Source organism: Sphaerodactylus townsendi, linkage group LG15 (genome assembly GCF_021028975.2).
Source record: "Sphaerodactylus townsendi isolate TG3544 linkage group LG15, MPM_Stown_v2.3, whole genome shotgun sequence".
Classification (NCBI taxonomy): Eukaryota; Metazoa; Chordata; class Lepidosauria; order Squamata; family Sphaerodactylidae; genus Sphaerodactylus; species Sphaerodactylus townsendi.
In genome coordinates, this window is record NC_059439.1 from 30,177,283 (window position 1) to 30,194,618 (window position 17,336).

The 17,336-nt window shown below is 49.9% G+C and overlaps 3 protein-coding genes across 5 annotated transcripts in view; 2 read left to right on the top strand and 1 right to left on the bottom strand.

Annotated features, from left to right (window-relative positions):
* CCDC106 (coiled-coil domain containing 106) overlaps positions 1-17,336 on the bottom strand; it is a 34,147-nt gene that overhangs the window by 8,821 nt on the left and 7,990 nt on the right. Inside the window, exons 2-3 of one of the 2 annotated variants that reach the window (XM_048517971.1) lie at positions 15,315-15,322; positions 2,606-2,617 (exon numbers count right to left, since the gene is read on the bottom strand). The gene's annotated coding sequence lies outside the window, so the exon portion shown is untranslated. Of the gene's footprint in view, positions 1-2,605; positions 2,618-4,124; positions 4,418-15,314; positions 15,323-17,336 lie in introns of those variants that run through there. The other variant, XM_048517972.1, reaches the window with a different exon arrangement.
* LOC125445116 (zinc finger protein 581-like) lies at positions 4,380-8,409 on the top strand. The gene is made up of 2 exons (XM_048517973.1): positions 4,380-5,327; positions 7,380-8,409. Exon 2 carries the CDS (start codon positions 7,423-7,425, stop codon positions 8,188-8,190), a length of 768 nt encoding a protein of 255 aa, XP_048373930.1. The 5' UTR covers positions 4,380-5,327; positions 7,380-7,422; the 3' UTR covers positions 8,191-8,409.
* On the top strand, positions 13,364-16,985 carry LOC125445111 (zinc finger protein 90-like). Of its 2 annotated transcripts, none has more exons than XM_048517963.1 (2): positions 13,364-13,565; positions 14,778-16,985. In XM_048517963.1, exon 2 carries the CDS (start codon positions 14,824-14,826, stop codon positions 16,798-16,800), a length of 1,977 nt encoding a protein of 658 aa, XP_048373920.1. In that variant the 5' UTR covers positions 13,364-13,565; positions 14,778-14,823; the 3' UTR covers positions 16,801-16,985. The 2 variants fall into 2 exon arrangements, with proteins under 2 accessions (XP_048373920.1, XP_048373921.1); XM_048517964.1 differs by having other exon boundaries at positions 14,783-16,985.

Genomic DNA, 17,336 nt, shown 5'->3' on the forward strand with positions numbered 1-17,336 from the left:
ACGCCGAATTGGGGGCTGAAGACTCGTCCCCCTCCCCGTCAATAAATCGGGCCTTTGGTCAAGAAGATCGTTGAAACCACCAAGGACACATACACACACGCACACACACACGCACCGCTCCAAAATGGCCCCAGCTGCCACCCGCAGAAGGGCGAGACGCCCCCGGGCCGCTCTACTCGGCGCGCGCCCCCCTGGACCTTGGAGTCGCCAAAGGGGCTCCCGTGCGCCCTGGGCGCAGCGCCTCCGGGCATGGCGAGCCGCAGGTTGGGCTGTGCTCCGGGAAAGCGGCGCCCCGTTTTGCAGGGGAGGCAGCGCTAGGCAAGGGCGGGGGAGGGGGGCGGCGGCAGGCCGAGCGCCCCCCCATCGTCAGGCCAAGCCAAGCCAAGCCAGGCCGGCCTTCGCTTACCTGGGTCTGCAGCCAAGCGCGCCGGCTGGCCTCCAAACGCGCCGAGCAGGGAGAAAGCGGGGCGGGAGAGGAAGGAGGGGCGAGGCGGCTGGAAGATGGGGAGGGAGTCGGCAGGAGGCAAGATCCAATCCAACAGCATTAAGGGCATCTCTGCTGTAGGAGATCTTCCTCTTTCATGTTTCCGGTGAATTCCCACTTTCCCTCCTTTCTCATAAGAAGAAGACGAAGAGTTTGGATTTATATCCCACCTTTCTCTCCTGTGAGGAGACTCAAGGTGGCCTACAAGCTCCTTTGCCTTCCTCTCCCCACAACAGACACCTTGTGAAGTAGGTGGGGCTGAGAGAGTTCAGAGAGAACTGTGACTAGCCCCAGGTCACCCAGATGGCATGTGTTGGAGTGCACAAGCTAATCTGGTCCACCCGATAAGCCTCCACAGCTCAAGTGGCAGAGCAGGGAATCAAACCCGGTTCTCCGGATTAGAATTCACCTGCTCTTAACCACTACACCGCACTGGCTCTCAAGCTCCTAGAGAGGTCTAACCAAGTTATCCTTCACCTTCCTCATTCTTTGTATTAATTTACATAATTTCTTATAAGCTAGTAATATATCAGAGGAGAAGGAGAGGGGAGGTTGTTTCCCTCATAAAAACATAGCTCTGAGCATAATTCCTCCTCAAGAGTGTGCCCTAAAAATGCCATTCAGGCATAAATGTACCTCACCCAGCAACCTTGTCTTTGGTTGCGATGAATGCAGAGGCCTTAGAAGAAGGGGGTAAGAAACTGAGCCCGTTGGGTGGGCAGAGGACATTAAAAAGTATGCTAAATGGTCATCTTCATGCAGGCTTAATGGTCATCTTCATGCAGCCATCCGGGCCCTGCGGGACCTCGGTGAGTTCCGCAGGGCCTGTAAGACAGAGCTGTTCCGTCGGGCCTTTGGAGGAACCGGCCGTTGATGGTGGCCCCCCCCCCCCTTTTCTGGCCCTGACATCTGGGCCAACTGTCATCTCAGACTCGCCATTCCTCCCTTTTGGAGGGGGGAGGGAATTTTTTAGAATTAGTACATGGGACGCCATATCTCCCCCCCATTTGGGGAGGGGAGGGAATTTTTATAGCAGACAAAAAGCTGAACGCCATTATTTTATTGTAATTTATTATGTTTACTAGAAATGTTTTACAGTTGTCGCTGCTTTTAAATGTTTTAATTGCCTACATTGTCTTCTTTTGTGCTGTACACTGCCCAGAGCCCTTCGGGGATGGGGCGGTATAAAAGTTTAATAAATAAATAAATAAATAAATAAAATGAAGTTTAATAAACGAACAAGAGAAAATGTATCATCGAAGGCTTTCACGGCCAGATTCAACTGGTTGTGGTGGGTTTTCCGGGCTGTGTGGCCAGGGTCTGGCGAATCTTGTTCCTAACGTTTCGCCTGCATCTGTGGCTGGCATCTTCAGAGGTGTATCACAGAGGGATGTCTGTTAACACTCTGTGTCCAGCCTTCCAGCCTTCTCTCTGTGGTACACCTCTGAAGATGCCAGCCACAGATGCAGGCGAAATGTTAGGAACAAGATCTACCAGACCACGGCCACAAAGCCCGGAAAAACCCACCACAACCAGAACAAGAGAAAACCTTGTCATAACTGTGGCATAGATGGCTATGGAAGAACGCAGAGGGGGTATTGGGGGGAGGAAGGGATGCTCACGCATGCTGAAACAAAACCTTGTGAGTCCAAGAGCAGACATGATTTTAATGCCAAAACCCATAATTAAGACTAAAAATAGGATCCCGGTGCCTGATCATTATCCTGGCGGGTGTTAGAGGTCCGGAGGTGAAGAAAGGCCTCACCTTGAACGCTTTCTCATGCCCTTCAGCTATCATCTGCTCCGTGTTTTGTACATGCAGATAAAATCTGTATGCATGTGTGAGCATGTGTAAGGAAGAATGGCCGCACTGGGTTTCCTCCCTGTAGCTTTCTCTCTGTGTTAATAATGGCTGAGTGTTTGGGTTGTGTGAGAGAAAGTTGTGTTTGTTAAGGGGAATTTATACAATCCTCTCCGAGGTGGGAGAGTGAGTCAAGTTTTGTTCTCCCCAGCCCCAAAGTTCAAGGGCATTCATCAGCTGTTCAAGGGCATTCAGCAACGGGAAAAAAAGCACGGCGCCAATTTTCATCAGTCTAAAGTTGGGTAAGGTTTCGCCAGTCGAATTTTGACTGTCTCCGCCCCCTGCCTCGCCATGCATAGAAATACTTCACCTTCTGAAATCTGGCATGTTCTGCAGCGCTGATTTGAAAGCAAGCTTTTCGTCGATTTTAATTCAAACGTGTTTTCATTAGACTAGGTTGGGTTTTAATTACTGTAACTGTTTCAATTGTCTTAACAGTTGACTGTTTATTTATTATATGCCATTAAAGGTATTTTTGAAATCGAATCGACTGTTTATTTATCAGTTTTATATATTGCTCACTGCTGTAAGCCGCTCTGAGCCCTTGTGGGGAGGGCAGGATACAAATTGAATTAAATAAATAAGTCGATAAATAATTCATTGGTGGCGGGGGCTTCCTTCCACTTTGCCTGCAGACGCCAAAGGATCTCTGTGGTGTGTATGAAACAAAAGGTGGGAACTAGTCCTTCCAAATTTCTGTTGCAAGGAGAGAGAAGATGGGGTGCCAACAGGCCTGGAGAAAAATGCTTTGACCCTTTAGTAGAGGCTTCATCTAGGTGGGGTATGGCCAGCTAAAGCTTTTCATAGCATGGAGGTCTATGGTATTGTCTGATAAATAACATCATATTAAACCACTAAAGGAACAAGACAGTTTCCTCCAGCAAGCCTATTGTGTGGCCAAGGGGCAGGAAATCCAGCACCTTATGGAGGGAGAGATTTCATAGAATCATAGAGTTGGAAGAGACCCACAAGGCCCATCGAGTCCAACCCCCTGCTATGCAGGAACACACAATCAAAGCACTCCTGACAGATGGCCATCCAGCCTCTCTTTAAAAACCTCCAAAGAAAGAGACTCCACTCCACCACACTCCGAGGTAGTGCATTCTACTGTCAAACAGCCCTGACTGACAGGAAGTTTTTCCTGATGTTTCGGTGGAACTTCTTTTCCTTCCCCTTGAACCCATTATTCCTGGTCCTAGTCTCTGGAGCAGCAGAAAACAAGCTTGCTCCCTTGCCAACATGACATCCCTTCAAATATCTTAACATGGCTGTCAGGTCACCTCTTCACCTTCTCTTCGCCAAATTAAACATCCCCAGCTCTCTAAGTCTCTCCTCATAGGGCATGGATTTCAGACCTTTTACCATTTTGGTTGCCCTCTTCTGGACCCATTCCAGCTTGTCAATATCCTTCTTGAATTGCGGTGCCCAGAACTGCGCACAATATTCCAGGTGAGGTCTAACCAATGCAGAATAGAGAGGGACAATTATATCCCTCAATCCAGACACTATACTATTGATGACAGTGGATCTCTGGATAGGGTAAGAAGTGGGAGGGCTTAGGAGCCTGGATACCTGAGTTCTGCATAGTTTAACTTATTTGGGGGGTGCATATTTAAATCTCGCCCAAGGCGACTTGGGGGGGGGGGGGGGCGCAATAACGTGGCCTCCAACTTATAGTTTCAGATGAACTATCCTGGGGTTCCAAAGCAGCTGCAAAACCCCAAGCCAAGCATGCAAAGTCCCTCTCCCTTAGCGGCATCTGCAAGGGGCTTGACTTACCCGTGATGCCTCCCAATGGGGGTGGGGGGGCTCTCGACTTAAGATGCACGGCGCGTCTTGTACGAGACTGCTTCCTATCTTGTTTCAAGGCTGCAAACAGATTCCGGAGCTGGTGCCAAAACAAGCCTCCCTTTGGGAGCGCAGGTAGCGCAAAGCGAGGGAGAGTCCCTCGAGGGCCTAGACGGGTCTCGTGGGTGGGGGGCCCCGGGATCTCGGATTCTGGGGTGCTTTGGGAGACCCTCCCTCCACATCCCCCCCCCTGGGCGGGAGCAATGTTGATCCGGGAACCTCTCCATTTGGAGCCGGTGGGAGAAGCCGCTGCGTTTCCGTCAGGACTCTTTTCGCTGTGACACCCACTCCGCCTCCTTCTCCTCTACCTTCAATATCCCCCCACCCCCCCGGCAGGGCAAGGTAGGAATCCCCCCCTTCACCCACCCCCTACCCACCCCCCAGATCTTTCCTTCCCAGCTTCAATGCGTCCCTCTCCTTTCACCCTCTGGTTTTCCTTCTTTTGGAAACTGGACATGCTCTTGAGCCTCCCCGGGCTGGAAAGAAGGGGGCGACGGGCAACCTGACCTGGACCCCCCACTGTGGCCGCTTGGGGGGGCGAGGCTGCAGCGGGCACCTTTGGAAGACCACCCCCCTTTGGCATCTCCTCGTCACAGGGACCCTTCCAAAGGTGGGACGCCGAGGGGATGTCGGCTGCCAACTTCAGCAACCCTGGGGCGAATGATCTCCAGCACTGATCTTTCCACCTTGCCAGGATGCCTTGGCATTGCTTGCTGCCAGCTGTGCCCACTGGATGGAGGGCACCTCTCTTGAACTGGTTCCCACCATCAGTGCCCCTTCGGAGACCTGACAGGCTTCTTGGAGTGGCGCTTGCGGATTAGCCCCCGGTGCTGTCAGCCGAGACGTTCTTCGTCCCTTCCTTGCATCCTGGAAATTTGGGACTGGGCATGTGCCGTACCAGCCATAGCCCTACGCATGGCCTAGGCAGTGACTGCAAACTGTGTCGCTGGGACCGCTGCGGGCCAACAACTTCTACGACCGCTTTGGACGCGTAGGATTTCTCCACTGGGATGTTCCTGTTTCCTGTACTCAGCCCTCCAAGATGGGCGTACGCTGGTGGCCGCTCACCTTGGCGTGAGACTTGGGTGCAGAAATGAGACTTGAGATGTAACTTAGGGACATCGCCCAAGCAAGGTAAGTTTGGTTTAGAAAGATAAAGGTGACTACAGTCGGGTGGGGTGATACAGGCTTATAAAATTATTCATGGGGTGGAGAATGAGAACAGAGATGACTTTATTCCTTTCCTCTCCCTTAATTCTAGAGCTGGGGGGTGCCCAATGAGCCAGGGTGGTGTGGTGGTTAAGAGCAGGTGGATTCTAATCTGGAGAACCAGGTCTGATTCCCCACTCTTCTACCTGATGAGTGACAGAGGCTTATTTGGTGAACCAGTTGTGTTTCTGCGCTCCTACGTTCCTGCTGGGTGACCTTGGGCTAGTCACAGTTCACTCTGAACTCTCTCAGCCCAACCTGCCTCACAAGGTGTCTGTTGTGGGGAGAGGAAGGGAAAGGAGCTAGTAGGCCGCCTTGAGTCTCCTTACAGGCGAGACAGGTGGGATATAAATCCAAACAACTCCTCTTCCTCTTCTTCTTCTACATTTAGGAAGCAACATTGGCCTCTATGAACTGTTTGTTGGCAATCTGGCCAAGGGGTCGAACAGATTGCTGGACTAGATGGACTTCTGGTCTGATGCAGCACGGCGCTTCTTATGTTCGCATGATGTGTTTGGCATGTTGAAGAAAGGGTCAAGCAGGGTTGTGTGTTAGGACGTACCGATGCCTTGAAAAAGTGTGGATGCTGCAACTTTATTTCAGTTATTTTGCCTTTGGTTCGCACTGGACTAAACATCCTGTGAAGTTTATCATCTCTAGGCCAAAACCAGATTTGCCATATGAGACTACAACTTAGGTTGCATTCACTGGAAGAAAAACAGCAAGAGCTTTTAAGTATTTTGTGGGATATTTAGCAGGATTTTCACTTCTAGTGCCCTTGTAAGCTCTTTGCTTCCTGCTCTGAATAATGCCTGTTTATGTTTCCTAGAGTTGCGGCCAAGCAAACGGCAAAAGAGAACAGACAAGATGAAATACACTTTTTCTGGCACTAGATGGAATGTTTTGTTATGGTTTGGAGCTCAAGGTTTATGAAATTTCCAGAAGAGTCCCAGCCTAGTCATGTGTGTGTCTGTTTAGAAACAAATCTTATTGTATCCAGCGGACTTATTCCTAAGTGGTGTGAGTCGGACGGAGTTAATCATTGGAGTTGTGATTGGTAGGGCTGCTAGATAAGGGTATGCTTGCTTAATTTGTACATTTGTTTGGGGTCTGGTCTGTTGCAGCCTAGAGAGGACAAAGAAAATAGGCAAGATGTTTTTCCTTCTAAGTCTCCAAAGAGGCTCCAACCTCGAGCATTTGATACCCTGTTTCCCCGAATATAAGACATCCCCTGAAAATAAGACGTAGTAGAGGTTTTGCTGAAGTGCAAAATATAAGGCATCCCCCGAAAGGAAGACGTAGCAAAGTTTTTGTTTGGAAGCATGCCCGATTAACAGAACACAGAAAAATAAGACATCCCCTGAAAATAAGACATAGTGCATATTTGGGAGCAAAAATTAATATAAGACACTGTCTTATTCTCGGGGAAACAAGGTAATATGCGGGTATATTTAAATAGAGTAATAAATATTTTCTTTTATACAATTTAATTATCCAATACAGTTCTTTAATTGTTTGTATCAGGAGCAGCAGTGGCGTAGGAGGTTAAGAGCTCATGTATCTAATCTGGAGGAACCGGGTTTTATTCCCCGCTCTGCTACCTGAGCTGTGGAGGCTTATCTGGGGAATTCAGATTAGCCTGTACACTCCCACACATGCCAGCTGGGTGACCTTGGGCTAGTCACAGTTCTTCCGAGCTCTCTCAGCCCCACCTACCTCACAGGGTGTTTGTTGTGAGGGGGGAAGGGCAAGGAGATTGTAAGCCCCTTTGAGTCTCCTGCAGGAGAGAAAGGGGGGATATAAATCCAAATTCTTCTTCTTATTCTGCTAATTACCAGTGCATTCCTCAGCATGAATCCATTGAAGTCAGTGAGCTAAGAAGGGTATAATTCCATTAAAGATTGCACTGTGGAGCTCTGTGGGTACAAGCATGTGTATAACTCTCACCCAATCAGCACGCTTGCCTTCTCATTGCAGATTTGGCTGCTCACCCCAAGAGAACACTTTGGAGGAGATACTTATGGAGCTGGAGAGACATTCCAAGTCGACAGAGGATCGCCACAGACCGGCTGAAACCATGGAACGCCCCCCTCCGCGGGACTCCTCAAGTAACATGGGGCACACCAAGCTGGATCTGGAGGATAAGAAAGAGGTGGCCCGAGTTTCACCCCCTAAACTATCTCGCCCACCAGTGCCTTCTCCTGCGGGTGCCCTTCTTCAGGGTTTGAGTGGGCTGCCTGGAGCAGGCAAACGGGCACACGTTCCTGTAGGGGCCACCAGCTTGGAACAAGGAGAAACTTCTCGACTGGGGCGCTACTTGCTGATTGACAGCCAGGGGCTGCCGTACACGGTTCTGGTAGAAGAAGGGGTGGGGACAGCGGGGTCAACCACAGGAAGCCCCGAGGGTGGAGGCAACGGGGGGCCCTTGCGTAAGGTCTACTGCTGCCCGGTGTGTTCGCGGACATTCGAGTACCTGTCCTACCTGCAGCGCCACAGCATCACCCACTCGGAAAGCAAGCCGCACGTCTGCCGAGCGTGTGGCAAGGCCTTCAAGCGCACGTCCCACTTGGAGCGCCACAAGTACACCCACTCGGGACGCAAGCCCCACCAGTGCCCCATCTGCCAGCGGAGCTTCCGCGACTCGGGGGAGCTCTCGCACCACCAGCGGGTGCACACGGGCGAGCGGCCGTACCAGTGCGAAGCGTGCCACATGCGCTTCGGTGAGCGCAACACTCTCCAGAGGCACATCCGGCGGAAACATCGCCTACAGCTCCTCCCCACACCGTAGAGACTCTCTTTCTGGGGACCTGCCTTATGTCACAGGCATAGAGATCCCACTGCCTACCCGGACCTTGGGAGTCTACCTTTTGGGACTAGCTAGCTAGCATGGGAGCAGCAGTGGCGTAGGAGGTTAAGAGCTCGTGTATCTAATCTGGAGGAACCGGGTTTGATTCCCAGCTCTGCCACCTGAGCTGTGGAGGCTTCTCTGGGGAATTCAGATTAGCCTGTACACTCCCACACACGTCAGCTGGGTGACCTTGGGCTAGTCACAGCTTCTCGGAGCTCTCTCAGCCACACCCACCTCACAGGGTGTTTATTGTGAGGGAGGAAGGGCAAGGAGATTGTAAGCCCCTTTGAGTCTCCTACGGGAGAGAAAGGGGGGTATAAATCCAAACTCTTCTTCTTCATCATCTGAACGTGCTCTGGCAGTCCTGGTCTGAACCTACCTGCCCTCGTCTTATGGAACTGGTTCTCCCTCTTCTGCCAGTGGACATTCTGTTGTTCCCTGGAGGAATCTGAATGGCGAACCTGACCCACCAATGCATGGGAGAGCCAGCTTGCTAACACCTAACATGGGCATTGCCTGCCTCCTCACACTGAAGGACCTGGACTACCAGCTCTCTAGATATTCCAGTTTGTCATGTCTGTCTGAGCTCCAGTAAACTGGCAGGGAGGGCTGTTCCTTCCTGTTTCGTCGTGGTGTCCACTGCCCTGTAGATCCTATGCATCTTCCCATGGATACATTGGCCCAGCATTACCTACCTTTGTAATAGAGCACATGGCCTACTAGCATCCAGCTCTATCCCCTCCTGTGACTCTGTGGCAGGGAGAATCCAGCCCACTAGGCCCAGGCCGTGCACTTACCGGGCAGGTACTGTTCCCACCATATATGCCTGAAGGACTTGTTTCCATGAAGCCTGTAACCTGGCAACCCACATCTGTTAATATCCTGCCCCTTTGTTTACCTTGCTTTGAAACCGCAACTCTCTGCCACTTCCCTTCCAGGTTTTCATTGGCCAGGACAGCATGGAGATCCCAGCCTGACAGGGGCGTACCGCCCAGGGGGACATATGGGACAAATGTCCCCGGGCTGCAGCTATTTAGTCATGTGGGGTGTGTGTGGAAAATTGCCCCCCACGCCCCTCCTTTTCCCCTCCAGCGTGCATACACTGACTTCAAGGCATGAGACTTGAAGTCAGTGACTTTGAGACTACCTGGTGCAAAAAAATGTTGTTTGGTCGTGGTGGGGAAGGGCGGCCGCTCATACCAGGGGGCGGGGGGAGGAGGTGGAAAACTCAGATTTTGCACCGAACTACATTTCCCCTAGATACGCCCCTGCAGCCTGGCAAAAAAACCTTGGGCCTACCCACTTAGAAAGATGCGCTTCACAAATATCGGAGGTGTCAGCTTCTGTTGGTTTGGGGGAAATGACTAGTCCCAGTGGCACCTTAAAGACTGATAAAATATATTCCAGCATGATCTTCCTTAGGTCAGTCAGAGCTTACTGCATCAGGAGCTTTGCACTTAAGGATGGGAGCCCTGATTCATGGAACTTCTGCTAGAATGCATTTTATTAAGTCTCTAGCGTGATGTATGTCTGTTGTGGGTGGGAAGGGGATTGTAAGCTGCTTGGAGATTCCTTCAAGGTAGACAAAAGTGGAGTATAAAACCAACTCTTCTTCATATTAAGCAGATGAAGGAATAGTAATTGGAACCTGGTGGATTCCATTTACCCTTAAGATAGTTTCAGAGGGTAGCCGTGTTGGCCCGCAGTAGAACAACTAGATTCAAGTCCATAAACACTCGGTTCTCTGAGAGCCAGAGTGGTGTAGTAGTTAAGGAAAGGTGCACTCTAATCTGGAGAACCGGGTTTGATTCCCCGCTCTGCCACTTGAGCTGAGGAAGCTTATCTGGTGAACCAGATTAGCTTGTGCACTCTCCAACACATGCCAGCTGGGTGACCTTGGGCTGGTCACAGTTCTTCGGAGCTCTCTCAGCCCCACCCACCTCACAGGGTGTTTGTTGGGGGTGGGGGAAGGGAAAGGAATTTATAAGCCCCTTTGAGTCTCCTTACAGGAGAGAAGGGAGGGGGGATATAAATCCAACTCTTCTTCTTCTTCTTGAATACTCATACCATGAAAATCTAGTTGGTCTCCAAGTTGCAACTGGGCTTAAATCTAGCCTATTTACCTTTGGCCCTTTCCGCACACGCAAAATAATGCATTTTCAAACCACTTTCACAACTGTTTGCAAGTGGATTTTGCCATTCCGCACAGTTTCAAAGAGCACTGAAAGCAGTTTGAAAGTGCATTATTCTGCATGTGCGGAAGGAGCCTTTGAGAGATTGCGGTTCTGATTTTTCCAAGCAATGACAGTGGGGAGCAGTGGTATTGAAGGATGAAACAGGGGACATTCCATTGCAGCTGGGCTTTTTCGCCTCTTATTTCCAGTTAAAATAAAAAGAACTGGGCGATTCTACATTTCCTATAAAAAAGAGATTGTTAGTCTAGTTCTGGATAAGACTCATTCTCGCTGCCAGGCCCCTTGTTCCCTTCCGCCCTTTGCTCAGATGCAGGAAGTGTTCCAGACCACTGTGGACCAGATGGATTTTTAAAACCCAGTTCTCTGGCAGAAGGACACTTTGTGCTTCATCCTTGACTTTTGGCTTATGGGGCATACGCAATAAAACTGTAGTGGCTTCCTACAATATATAACACACTTAAGATCTCTGTTTCCTTGAAATGGGGGAATACCTAAAAGCCTGATCGACAGCATGTGTTCCAATGTCCCGGAGAGGCCGGTACCTCCAAAGTTTGCCAGGGAGTCCCCTGGGCTGTGTTTTATCCATTTCATATTTAGTGTGGAATCTTTGATCTCTGTGTATGTCCTTTTTTTTAAAATTAAAACGATTCTCTGGGTTTTGGTTCATCCTTGTGTCTCTGTAATAAAGTGATGCTATGTAACTTTCCCTCTTGTAGATGCATTGATAGGACGTGAACCTTCCGACGCTGGGAGTGCCTTTTGTATACGTCACTTGTTAAAAAGCAACAAGTAATTTTATCAAGATCTTGGAGATCAGTTGGTTGGCTTTGACCATAGATGAGAGGGTCAGAAAGGGAAGATGTTTAATTGGGGGAGGGGAATCATTTTATGCACCAACTTTTTTAAAAAATCCAAAATATGTGCTGAAAATGCCAGGTTGGTGCTCAAAATATTCAAATACCATGTTTCCCCGAATATAAGACAGTGTCTTATATTAATATAAGACAGTGTCTTATATTAATATAAGACAGTTGTCTTATATTAATTTTTGCTCCCCAAGATGCGCTATGTCTTATTTTCAGGGGATGTCTTATTTTTCTGTGTTCTGTTCGTCGGGCATGCTTCCAAACAAAAACTTTGCTACGTCTTACTTTTGGGGGATGCCTTATATTTCGCACTTCAGCAAAACCTCTACTATGTCTTATTTTCCGGGGATGTCTTATATCAGGGTAGATCAAATGTACACACTTTTTGCATAAACTTGCTCAATCGCTTGCTGCATTCTGAACCAGACATGAAAAATCAAATTTTGAAAAGGATAGTAAATGTTAAAAGGGGAGTTTTTAAATGCTTCAGTACTGTGAAGATAGGTTCGTAAACTCACAAGCGAACTCTTTGTGGAAGACATGCAACCTGAAGGTGGGAAGTCTTTCCAAACTGCAGGCTGTACACCGCAAACGTCTCCCTGCAAACGTGAGGACTGGAATTTTGTTTTGTAGAAAATGCAAATGAGCCGTACTTGTTTAAATTCCACTTCCCCAAAACGGCATGCCATCTGGTATAAAGAAAACTGACATCAATGTAGAATACACGTTAGGGTGAATTATAGTGGGTCAGAAGATGCTGTACTGGACATTGTCCAAAATTGCCTGCTCTGACCGGCAGCCGCTCTGAAGGTTCTTTCCTGGCACCTCCTACCTGTGACTAAACAGAAGAAGCCAGGATTTGAACTCAAATTCGTATACAGTTATTCCTTTCACATTGCAACTTTCCCCGTTGCAGTTCTCATGCATCGCGGGTTGGCATAAGAAATGACATTGGATATTTTTTTGGCCAGTTTTACGGAAGCCGCAGACAACACACAAAGGCCATCTATCTATCTATCTATCTATCTATCTATCTATCTATCTATCTATCTATCTATCTATCTATCTATCTATCTATCTATCTATCTATCTATCTATCTATCTATCTATCTATCTATCTATCTATCTATCTAGCTAGCTAGCTAGCTAGCTAGCTAGCTAGCTAGCTATCTAGCTATCTAGCTATCTACCTACCTATCTACCTACCTACCTACCTACCTATCTATCATTAGATTTGGTATACCGCCCTCCCTCGGGCTCTGGGCGGTGTACAGAAGATGAAACCATTAAAAATATAATACAATAGAACAATTAAAACCAATAGTTAAAACAATTAAACACCATATCAAAACAGAATAAAGAACATTAAAGCATCCCTATTTCACAAGACCTCTGGCAACTTTGCGGCTTTTTAATGTTTCTGCTGCTTAATTTCATTTTGTTTATTGGACTTGTACCCGGCTCTCCCTCATAGGGGTCAGAGCGGCTAACAACCAACAAAACAGAATAACAGAATCAAATATGAACAATAAATAAATATGAACAGCAACAAGTACACCAAAACCATAATCCCAGTTTCTTAGCTGTTCATTCTGCACATGCAGAATAATGCACTTTCAAACTGCTTTCAGTGCTCTTTGAAGCTGTGCGGAATGGCAAAAATCCACTTGCAAGCAGTTGTGAAAGTGGTTTGAAAACGCATTATTTTGCGTGTGCGGAAGGGGCCATGTATTATATTGATTGTATCAACACTGGCATTACACAACTGATTCCCCTCCCCCTACAAGGTTATCTATAACCTTTGCTCCTAAACTGGGAAATGGAGCAGATCTAGTGGGTTTTTGGATCTTGGGCAATGTTGACATTTGAACTGATTTGAACCGGATCCTAAAAGCCGCCTCTGAGGTCGGAGGTGCCCAAACTGATTCCCCTGACTTCACATCAGCGCTTTTTTCTCGTTTAATAAACAAACAAGGGGGGGGGGGGGGGGAACCCGACTTGCAGCCGACCTTGCCTTTTTGACGGCAGACAGAAAAAGGGGGGGAACCCTCTCCCAGTTCCCTTTAATTTCCTTCTGGGCTCCGTTTAAAGGGGAGGCGAAGGCAAGGAAGAGGATGGGCGAAATAAGCGGAAAGGGGAGGGGAGTTTCCCCCCCAACTGCTGCTTCTTTGCAAAGGAGGCTGAAAGTTGGGAAGGGACTTTTAGGGAAAGGAAAACCTGCCCAGAATTGCGCGGGAGGAGACGGGAGGTGCAGGTGAGAGCCCACCTGGGGAGAGGGAAGGGCATGCCCGGCTGCACAGATGTGGGGGGCGATTGGTGGGAGGGGGAGCAGCGGGGCCGGCGCGCAGGTGGTGGGAACAAAGAGACCCGGCTGCGCCAGGGCGATGTGGGGCGGTGGGAGAAGTGGGGAGAAGAGGGTGGGACCCAGCCCTATGGGCTCCTTGCAATGCAAGCCGGCCCCGGCTGCCCACCCATGCGGCGTGCTCACCCATGCTCCCACCCAATGCCGGGCTATTGTTCTCCCGGAGCAGCCAGGATTGCAAAGAGAGACTACTGCTAAGTGGGGGGCTCGGGGACTGCCGCTGTGCAGCCTGGAGCCGGGATGGGTGGTCTCTCGAAGAGGGGGGGTCAGGGAGGGGGGTGGCTGGGTCCAAAAGAAAGGAAAGCCTTGAGCCACGGCTTTCCTGGGAGAGTGTGGGGCCAGTAGATGTGTGGGGGGGGGGGGGGGGCTGAGAGCCAGACCCTTGGGTTTGGGGAGAGGGATGGGAAGATGGGACCCCTTGTCTGGGTAGGAGACTGTGCCCCCCCCCAAAAGAACTGGGGCCTAGTAGGCTCCAGGAGGATTTTTGGCTGGATTGTTGCACTGCATTTTATTGCATTGTGGGAGCAACAGAGTCCAGGTTCTGTTTGCTGCAATGCTTGGCCGCATGCCCTGGGCCCTCCAAAGTAGGACAGGAAGGCCTTTTCCTCACTTAAGTTTGCCCTCAGTGCCTTGCTTAGGGGTATACTGCTCCTGTGCATGGAGGTTCCACACTGTGGCAGGAATAGGCCGAACCTAACGGAGTGGCTGTGGTGCTGGAGTGTCTATCTTTTGGGGAACCAAGTGAAACTATGTGTGTGTGTTGGGGTGGTGGTGGGGGTAGCGATCTGCTTACTGCCCAAATTCCCCATGGAAGAACCAAAGTGTGGCTCTAGGAATTTCTGAAGAGAAATTGGAGATTGAGAGGTGGCAGATCTGGGATGTAGCACTTAGACTTAGGTTGAGACAGAGAACCTGGGAGCTGAATTTTCCTAGGAGATACGTGTGTGTGTGTGGTGTTGGATGTGGCATTAAGTTTATCAGAACGGTGCAGCAAAGGGATGGTTTAAGCCACGGCTGCATCTCGTTCCATTTTATTTTTTCCTCCTGTCCCTTCCTGGTAGTTTCATGTTCCCTTTTTTCATTTTTCCGTTTTCCTTTCCTAAGGGCAGATGTGGAGACGCTAACGCTGTGACGCTCCTGACTGACGGAAATGGAAGTGATTACAGTGAAGGAAGAGACTAAATCGGTCACTCTCCCTGCCTGTTGCCTGTGCCAGGAGGAGCTACCGGATCTCGCTGGGTCCCCAGGGCAGATTCCACAATGCCGGGCCTGCAAAAGCATCATCTTGGAGCCCAGGAACTGGTTGCCCGGCAACCAAGAGGCTCGGGGCTTCCCTGCCGACAGGCCTTACAGCTGCTCTTTCTGCTCCAAATGCTTCAAGAGGGCCTCAGACAGGCGTGACCATGAGCGGGTGCATACAGGAGAAAGGCCCTACGGCTGCAGCATCTGCGGCAAGCACTTTACTCAGAGCTCGGTGCTTTCCGGCCACATGCGCATCCATACCGGGGAGCGGCCTTTCCAGTGCGCCGTCTGCTTCAAGTCTTTCAACAACAGCTCCAATTTTCGCAAACACCAACGCATCCATGGCCAAGAGGAGCCGTATGTATACGGTGCCAAGGGTAATAGCGGGAAGGACTGTACCATCCTTCCTGAGAAGCGGCAGAGTCAACCCACAGAAAGGCAAGATGGCGGCAACCAGTGGCCGGGCAAGATACTGAGGCAAAATGGCCACCAAAGCATGAAGGAACTGAGGGAAAGTGAGAACGGGAGCCATCTTGGGAGACAAAACAGCCCTTATGTTAACGGGCTTTTAAGCCAAGGCGGCAGCAGCTATGGTTCAAGCCAGCCTGCCGATTATGGAAACCATTCCAAGAAAGTGAGGCAAGGCGCCACTTACTGTGGCCCTGATTTTGAACCGAAACACAGAAGTGACCAAAATAAGACCGTTGACAGCAAAGGACGTGATGGCGAACTGGGGGAAAATGGGTGTCACAGCCCCGAACAAAATGGCCACCGCTTCAGACTTGTTAAGTACGTGAACGGGGAAAATCACACAAAAGGCCTGAGGTCCAGGAGAGCGGAGGAAAGCCACGCTCAGGGAGAACAGAAGCAATGTGCCGTCAGCCACAGTGGTAGGTTACAGTTAGATGGTGTCAGCTGTGGAAAAGGGCTCTTACTAACGGACGGCAACAGGGACCACATTCACAGACTGATTCAAAATGGGGGTGTCAGGGGCTGTAACGGAGGCCTACTCAAAGGCCTGAAGCTCACCGGTGTGAAGGGGACCGTTACAGGCCTGAAGCAGAATGGCAGTGGGGGAAGTCCGAACAGTGGCCTGAGGCAATTCCGCAATGACAACAGTATAAAGGTGAGGCCAAACGTCAGCCATGGAGGGCCTATCAATGGCGTGAGTGAAAATGGCAACCGCCATTTTGGAGAGCTGAGTCAGGATGGTGGCACCAGTGAGGAGAAACAGGTGAACTTTCAAGCATGTGCTTCTGGAAACGTGGATTCGCTCGTGCCTCAAATGTCTGTTCAGACCTGTCCTGAAAATGGGGATATGGTATGGGAAGAGCCCGATACAGAGATAACAGAGGGACGAGATGATCTTGAAGAATGCTCTTCCTTCGACAGGCGCCCCTGTTCATCCCCTTGGGAGCCAGGTGTCTCCGATTCATGCTCTTCGCCTTATGACCTCTCAGCGTCACCCCATCAAGATCAATTCACCGTTCAGCTCTGGGAAGGAGACAGCTGTACCTCCTATCCTTTCCAAGATCCTGAGCCTTATGACCAACATTCCCAATCTGTCTTTGACTCCAAGCCCTTCCTGTGCTTCGCGTGTCCCAAGCAATTCCGGCGTGCTACGGATTTGAAGGAGCATCTGCGAGTCCACACGGGTGAAAGGCCCTTTGGCTGCTCCGTCTGCGGCAAGCGGTTCACGCAGAGCTCGGCTCTAGCGACTCATCGCAGGCTGCACACGGGGGAAAAGCCCTTTGAATGCACCGTGTGCTGCCGGCGTTTCAATAACTCTTCCAACTTTGCCAAGCATCGCCGGCTTCATGTGCAAGACGTGGGATGTGGCAGTAAGGTAGTGGAGAAAATATCATGGAGCGTCAAGCCACAGTGACTACTTTAGGGGATTTTATCCCATTAGATGGTACATGGGTAGATTATGGCCACCTCATAGTGTGCTGTAGTAGTTAAGAGCAGGTGCACTCTAATCTGGAGAACCGGGTTTGATTTCCCACTCTGCCAGTTGAGCTGTGGAGGCTTATCTGGGGAACCAGATTAGCTTGTGCACTCTGACACATGGGTGACCTTGGGCTAGTCACAGTTCTTTGGAGCTCTCTCAGCCCCATCTACCTCACATGGTGTTTGTTGTGGGGAGGGGGGGAAGGGGAAGGAGTTTGTAAGTCCCTTTGAGTCTCCTAACAGGAGAGAAAGGGAAAATATAAATCCAAACTCTTTTTCTTCATAGGGTTGCTATTGCCTGGACTTCCTTGGTGATCTCCCATTCAAGTACCAAGCAGGGCTCTCACCCTGCCATAGTGAATTCAACATTTATCCTGGGCCTCATTTTCTCATTTGACAGCTCCTAGTTCTTAAATTTAGAAGATGGCCCAAAATCAGTAGACAAAGCAGAATGAAAAGGGGGCCGAAGCT